The following is a 7,500-nucleotide window of genomic DNA, read 5'->3' as shown; positions in this document are numbered from 1 at the left end:
CTCTCCCTCTCTCCCTCTCTCCCTCTCTTTGTTTGATATATTTGTTGTTCTTTTTGTGTCTGTTTGTGTGTGTGTCAGATTGGTTACTTTGCGTGTCCATAGAGGAGGAAGAGGAGGAGGAGGAGGAGGAGGAGGGGGAGAAGATTGATAGGTGATGTTGTTTTTGTTGTTTTTAGTGTGTGTGTGTGTGTGTGTGTGTGTGTGTGTGTGTGTGTGTGTGTGTGTAGTTTATAGAAATGAAAAAAAGAGGAAAGAAGGAAATTAATAAGAAATTGACTCATTCTTCTCCTCCTTTTCCTCCTCTTCTTTTTCTTCTTCCTTCTCCTTCTCCTTCTCTTCCTCCTTCTTTTCCTCCTACTATTCCTCCTTCTTCTCCTCCTCTTCCTCTCCTCCTCCTCCTCCCTCCTCCTCCTCCTCCTCCTCCTCCTCCTCCTCCTCCTCCTCCTCCTCCTCCTACTCTTATCAGCTATAATACCTGCAAATTGTTCTAATCAGGTGTAATATCCCAAATCACCTGTTTTATACACTTTATAGGTGTTAATATTACTTACAACCACCACCACCACCACCACCACCACCACCACCACCAGGTACACTCACATTAATTGCTTTCCTCCATCCAGGTAATCGTTATGACACACCTGTTTAGTCAATGCACGAAAGTTACCTGTGATTTCCGCATACCCAGTAACACCTGTATTGATTGGCGTTCATACCTGCCTCACCTCACCTGTCCTCCTCCTCTTACCTGGTGTGTGTGTGTGTGTGTGTGTGTGTGTGTGTGTGTGTGTGTATTCATTATTTTTATGCTGAATACATGTATCTCTCGTCTCTCTCTCTCTCTCTCTCTCTCTCTCTCTCTCTCTCTCTCTCTCTCTCTCTGGTCTCTATGCTAAACGAAACATTAAGAAAATTCCATCGATCGCTTTTCATTTATTCATGGACACTGTTCCCTAATGTACGTCTTCCCCTCTCTCTTCCTAGAACACCTGGGGAGGAGGAGGAGGAGGAGGAGGAGGAGGAAGGAAGGAAGGTTATGAGTATTGTCCTGTAAATATTCTGCAGAAGTTTAATTTGTTTTTTTTTTCTTCTTTTCACAAACTCAAGATTCAAATTGTGTCCTTATTGCGTTTGTTGAGAGAGAGAGAGAGAGAGAGAGAGAGAGAGAGAGAGAGAGAGAGAGAGAGAGAGAGAGAGAGAAAGAGAAAGGTTGTTGTTGTTGGTGGTGTTGTTGTTGCTGGTGGTGGTGGTGGTGGTGGTGTTGGTGGTGGTGTGTCTTCTATTTGCTTCCTGTTTTTCCTTCCTCATTTCTCTCTTTGTCTTTATTAATTTTCTTCATCTTATTTTATTTCTAATGTGATTTTGGTGTAACTTCCCTGTGTGTGTGTGTGTGTGTGTGTGTGTGTGTGTGTCTGTCTGTCTTCACTATATTCTTACTCCCCTACCAAAGATTTATAGCAGCAAAGTTTTCTTCAGCATGTGTCGTGTCACCGCCTCGTCCTCGCCCGGTGCCGTGTCTCGGGGCGTCTCGGGAACATTAATAACGAGAGTCACGACGCACCTTTTCTCTGACGTGTGTTACTTTGTGTTCAACTTAACCTAACGCACCGTCTCGTAGCCTCACCTCACTTATCTTGGCTTATCTTTTCTTAGTCCTTGTTCAACCTAGCCTAACCTAACCTAACCTCATTCATCTTTAAACACTTTATTATATTTGTCTTATGTACATGGATTAACAGAAAAATAGCCCTTTGTAAGGTATAGATGGCTTTATGGGCAATGTTATGAATTTACAGATACGCAAAAGATAATTATTCTGCATGAAAAGAGAAAAAAAAGGTCCATTTATGTACAACACATTGGGTCATTACATATGTACATACACTTATTTTGTCATGTATAAAAGTAAACTCCTATCCAAAATACATCTTTACTCTATCTTGCTTGACCTGACCATTTGTTTATTCTCAAACCTTTACTTGCTTCCTTACTTAACCTGACCTAACCTCATTTATTTTGCTGTCCATTGCTTTCTTGTCTAACCTAACCTAACCTTTCTTAACCTCACTAAACTTTGCTTGTCTTTTAGTTCTTGTTCAACCTAACCTAACCTAGCCTCACTCATCTTTGCTCTATCTTGTTTAATTCTTGTTCAACCTAACCTAACCTGACCTAATCTCATTGTTTTTGTTGTCCATTGCTTTCTTGCCTAACCTAACCTAACCTCTCTTAACCTCACTAATCTTTGCTTGTCTTTTAGTTCTTGTTCAACCTAACCTAACCTAACCTCACTCATCTTTGCTCTATCTTGTTTAATTATTGTTCAACCTAACCTAACCTGACCTAATCTCATTGTTTCTGTTGTCCATTGCTTTCTTGTCTAACCTAACCTAACCTCTCTTAACCTCACTAATCTTTGCTTGTCTTTTAGTTCTTGTTCGACCTAACCTAAACAAACCTCACTTAATCAACCTTTGACCTAATCTCTCTATCTTGTTTAATTCTTGTTCATCTTTGCTCTATCTTGTTTAATTCTTGTTCAACCTAACCTAACCTGACCTAATCTCAGGTGCTTATTCTTGTCTAACCTAACCTAACCTCTCTTAACCTCACTATTCTTTGCTTGTCTTTTAGTTCTTGTTCAAGCTAATCTAACCTCACTTATTTTTGGTCTACGTTGTTTGTTCCTTGGTTAACTTGAACGTAACTGAACTTAACCTTACTAATCTTTGCCCTGCGTTGCTCATTTCTAATTTAACCTGACGCAACTTAATTTAATCTGATCTAATCTTATCTCGTTTGTCTTTGGTTTACGTTGCTTGTTTCTTGTGTAACCTGACGTAAGCCTAACTTATACTAACCTCATTTTCAGTTATCTTTGCTGTAGTTGTTTTAGTTCTTGTTTAGCTTGACGTAACTTACCTAAGCCTAACTTATACTAACCTCATTTCACTTTTTTTTTTCTCTACATGACTTAATTCTTGCTTAACTTAACGTAACTTCACTAAATCTAATATAACTTTATCTTACTTCACCTATTTTTGCTTTAATTGTTTTTTTCTCGCTTACTCTGACGTCACCTAACCTAACCTAACCTATTTTTCGCTCTACATTATTTAATTCTTGCTTAACCTAACCTAACCTATCCTATCTTTATCTCACTAGTCTTTGCTCTACGCGTCTCAGTTAACTTACATACTTTCTTACTGAATCTAACGTAACAATCTAAACCTAACCTAACCTAACCTAACTTCACCCATTTTTGCTCCACGTTGCTTAGTTTTCACCTAACCTAACCTAACCTAACACAAGCTTACGGTAGAAAACTCAATTGACTTCGTAGTATAAATCTTAGTCTGAACTCTACCAGTCCCCGCCACATAGCTGACGTACTGATCTATTTGTAGTTCACCGTTTCCTTACTTAATTCAATTCCAGTGCACAAAATCCTGACTGAATTTATCCTTTCCTTTCTAAACTTAATTCCTTCAGTACTGGGACGCATTTTTACCTTGAGTTTTGGGTGTGATTAGACCATTTTATTGACATTAGGAAGCTTCTATGGAGGTCACAAGATTAATGGCCAAAGTCTTCACTATTTTTTAATACCCTTCAGTACTGGGACGCATTTTTACCTTGAGTTTTGGGTGTGATTAGACCATTTTATTGACATTAGGAAACGTCTATGGAGGTTAGAAGATTAATGGCCAGAGTCTTCACTATTTTAATCCCACACCTGAGTTTCTGAAGCTGTACAAAATCACCAAATAGTCACCTGAACGAATGTAGAAACGCTTCATGGTACTGAAGAAATTAATCTAACTTTGTCTTGGTAAAATTACTTCAATATAACTCGACGAGATGAAATTAAATATCAGTCGAATTAAAAGAGAAAAAAACTTAATTTCTTGAAACTTATTCCTTCATATTACTTGACTTGACCTTATTATTATTAGTGTTATTATTATTATTATTATTATTATTATTATTACTATTATTATTATTATTATTATTATTATTTTTTTTCTATTATTCTCCTTTAACTAATATCTCTTCTATTTTTTTTTATCTGTCTGTTTGTCTGGTTGTTTTTTTATTTCCATTATTTTGTCTGTCTGTGTGTCTTTCTTTCCTTTGTCCATTTACATAATTGTCTGTCTGTCTGTTTGTCCGTCTATCTGTCTGTCTGTCTATCTGTCTCTGTTTATATAATTGCATGTGTATATTTCTTTTATCAATCTGTCTGTCTGTCTGTCTGTCTGTCTTCCTGATTTTTTTTTCTCCTTTTTTTTCTTCTTTTTTTCCTGTTTCTTATTTTTCCTTTGTCTTCATTTCTTTCTTTCATCTTTCCCTTTCTTCTTTCGTTTTGATCATCTCTCTCTCTCTCTCTCTCTCTCTCTCTCTCTCTCTCTCTCTCTCTCTCTCTCTCTCTCTCTCTCTCTCTCTCTCTCTCTCTCTCTCTCATTTATGTCATGTTTCACGGTTGTGTGTGTGTGTGTGTGTGTGTGTGTGTGTGTGTGTGTGTGTGTGTGTGTGTGTGTGTGTGTGTGTGCGTGAGTGTGTGCATGTGCGTGTGTGCTTGCCCAATTTTATGTGTGTACGTGCAAGAATGCGTTATGTGTGCGTGTGTGTACGTGTGAATATTTCTCCATAATAAGGCGAAAAGAACGGAAGGGGGAGCTCACGGTAGTAGTAGTAGTAGTAGTAGTAGTAGTAGTAGTAGTAGTAGTAGTAGTAGTAGTAGTAGTAGTAGTAGTAGTAGTAGTAGTAGTAGTAGTAGTAGTAGTAGTAGTAGTAGTAGTAGTAGTAGTAGTAGTAGTAGTAGTAGTACTCACGCAGTTAGAGTTACGGCGACGGAGGCGAGGACGACGAGAATGACTTGAAGGTAATTAGGTCGTAGTAGAAGCAGCGGGGACGACGCCATGGTGGGCTGGTCGTAGTAGTAGTAGTAGTAGTCGCAGTAGTAGTAGTAGTAGTAGTAGTAATAGTAGTAGTTGTCGTAGTCGTAGTCGTATCAGAACTACGAAATCACCTCACTGACAGATACTACGACCTCATGTTTCTTTACACGCCCGCGCACGCCCACGCACATAGAGATACACACACATACACACATACACACATACACACTCACGGTTCCTGGTTTCTCTCTTATCGTGTTACAAATAAAGTTGATAAGCAAGTTTTTTTTTCTTGTTTTGATTTCTTTTTTTTTCCTTTCTCTTTTTCTTTCTTTTTCTGTTATCAAGGTTCTCTTATTTCTTGTCCTTTATTTCTTCTTCTCTCTATTCCGTGTTTTTTTTTTTGGTTTTCTTTCTCTTTCTTTCTCTCGTTCTTTATTTTTTTTTGCCTTGTGTTTTCTTCTTTACTCTGTTCTTCACTTATTTTTTTTTCTCTCTCCTTTTTTTTCCTTCCTTTTCTTCTTCTTGTTCTCTTTGTTCCTTCTCTTCCTTTTCTTTTGTTTTTTAAGGTCTCAGAATCCTTTTTTGTTCACTTAATGCGGATCTTGTGTGTCTTGGCTTTGTGAAGGTGTGTGCGTGTGTTTGCGTGTGCGTGTGTACGTGTGCGTGTGTGCGTGTGTGCAATCGTGTTTGATGGCGTGTATTGGCTTCAAAAATAAGTTAAATTGTTACATTCATTTATCAGAAGCGTGTGTGTGTGTGTGTGTGTGTGTGTGTGTGTGTGTGTGTGTGTGTGTGTGTGTGTGTGCGGCACCTCAGGCTTCACCAACGCACGTGTACCAGGCGCTGAGTCAAGTCACCGTGAGAAGGTCGGGAGGAGGAGGAGTAGGAGGAGAAGGAGGAGAGGAGAGGGAGGAGGAGGAGACGGAGGAGGAGGAGGAGAGGGAGGCGGAGGAGGAGCACTACGGCACCTTTCATCTCCCGCTACTCTCCGTCTACGTCTCCCGCTGTGTTGGTAGTCGCCACGCCCTCAGCGGCTCACCAAGGGCTGGAGGCGCCTCTGCTCTCATGTCCGCCCCGCGCCGCGCCGCCCATCACTGCTGAGTCTGTGCTGAGTCGCCTGGCACTGAACCACTGTCACCACTTGACGCCACGCACCTTAACCTACACCGATCAATCTAACTCAATACAACTAAATTTTTCACATCACCACTGTCTCGCACAGGAGGAGGAGGAGGAGGAACGAGTGTGGGGTCCGTCCTTCCACAGGCACCTCCACAGGCACTTGTACAGGCACTCCGCGAGGCACCACAGGCTACAGTCCACGTCGCACCTCCGCTATTATGCCGCTGTCCGTCAGGCGAGGCTCCATCATACCTACTATTGACTCGCCGCGGACATGCGAGGCGGTGTAAACAGCGTGTAAACAAGCCGCTCACCTACACGCCAACAGGTAGGTGTGCGGGTGTGCGGGCGCTCCCTGGCCTCCCCTCTGCGGCTACACGCGCCCCTGCCTCCTCCAGTCCCCGCCGCACTAATGGAGGAGGGCTGGAGGTGTGTGGCGGGATGTGAGCGGCGGGGCGCGGGTGTGTGGCGGTGGGCTGGCGTGGCGGCCGCGTTTGATGAAGGGAGAATGTTGTACCCTTGTAAGTTCACCAGGTGTGCTCGTCGCCGCCGCCGCCGCCGCTGATGTTGCGTGCGTGCGTGTGTGTGTGAGTGAGGTAGGCGTGATCTGGTCCGGCGCGCGCCTTCTCCGTGTTGCGTTATCCCCTCTTTTTGCACTCTTTTCCTGACGAGGCGGCGCCCTTTGAGACAGCGAGCCGTGCGTCACCAGCCTCGTGCGTAACTGTGATGGTGATACGCGGGGCCGACAAATGTACGCTTCTTCTTCCTAAGTTCCGTGACTCGCGGTGGGCAGCAGGCGCACCGCTCATTGGCCACCCGACCCTCGCTGGAAGGCCCCCGCAGCCAATCACGGCAAAGTGGGCTGCCCGTGAGCTCCAGCCGCAGTGTTGCCAAGGCTCACGCGGCAACCAGGGATGCGCGCCCTTCCTCCTCCTCCTCTTCCTCCTCTTCCTCCTCCTGTGCCTCTTCCTCTTCCTCCTTCTCTTCTACTTATTTTTTTCTGTTTTTTTTTAAGTCCTATTTTTCGTTTGCTCTTATTTCTCTTCTTTCTCCTCCTCTTCCTCCTCCTCCTCCTGCTCCTCCTCTTCTTCTTCCTGCTCCTGCACCTCTTCCAGTTCCTTCTTCTCTTCTACTTATTTTTTTCTCTTTTTTTCATGTTCTTTTTTTCGTATACTGTTCTATCTCTTCCTCCTTCTCTTTCTCTTCCTCCTCCTTCTCCTCCTCCTCCTCCTCCTCCTCCTCCTCCTTCGCCTCTTCTACTTATTTTTTTTTCTTCATGTTCTATTTTTTCCGGTTCCTGTCTCTTCCTCCTCCTCCTTCTCTTCTTCCTCTTCCTTCTCCTCCTCTTCCTCCTCTTCCTCTTCTCATTCACTTTTTCTTTATTTGTTGTTTTTTATGTACTTTTCTTCTTTCTTTCTTCGTTTCCTTCAATTTCTGTATCAAGTCTTCCTCCTCCTCCTCTTCCTCCTCCTCT

At 42.6% G+C, this 7,500-nt stretch overlaps 2 protein-coding genes across 3 annotated transcripts in view; one reads left to right on the top strand and one right to left on the bottom strand.

The window, feature by feature from the left end:
• LOC123510866 (protein Wnt-4-like) overlaps positions 1 to 5,296 on the bottom strand; it is a 29,731-nt gene extending 24,435 nt beyond the window's left edge. Inside the window, exon 1 of the mRNA XM_045266308.1 lies at positions 4,836 to 5,296. Coding sequence (XP_045122243.1) covers positions 4,836 to 4,924 — 89 coding nt within the window. The 5' untranslated portion in view covers positions 4,925 to 5,296. The remainder of the gene's footprint in view (positions 1 to 4,835) is intronic.
• LOC123510867 (protein Wnt-6-like) overlaps positions 1 to 7,500 on the top strand; it is a 104,913-nt gene that overhangs the window by 26,784 nt on the left and 70,629 nt on the right. The gene's annotated exons all lie outside the window — the stretch shown is intronic.

This window comes from Portunus trituberculatus, chromosome 30, assembly GCF_017591435.1.
Source record: "Portunus trituberculatus isolate SZX2019 chromosome 30, ASM1759143v1, whole genome shotgun sequence".
NCBI classification, from domain to species: Eukaryota; Metazoa; Arthropoda; class Malacostraca; order Decapoda; family Portunidae; genus Portunus; species Portunus trituberculatus.
Note: the sequence above shows the minus strand (reverse complement) of the source record. Positions and strands in the feature narration are given on the sequence as shown.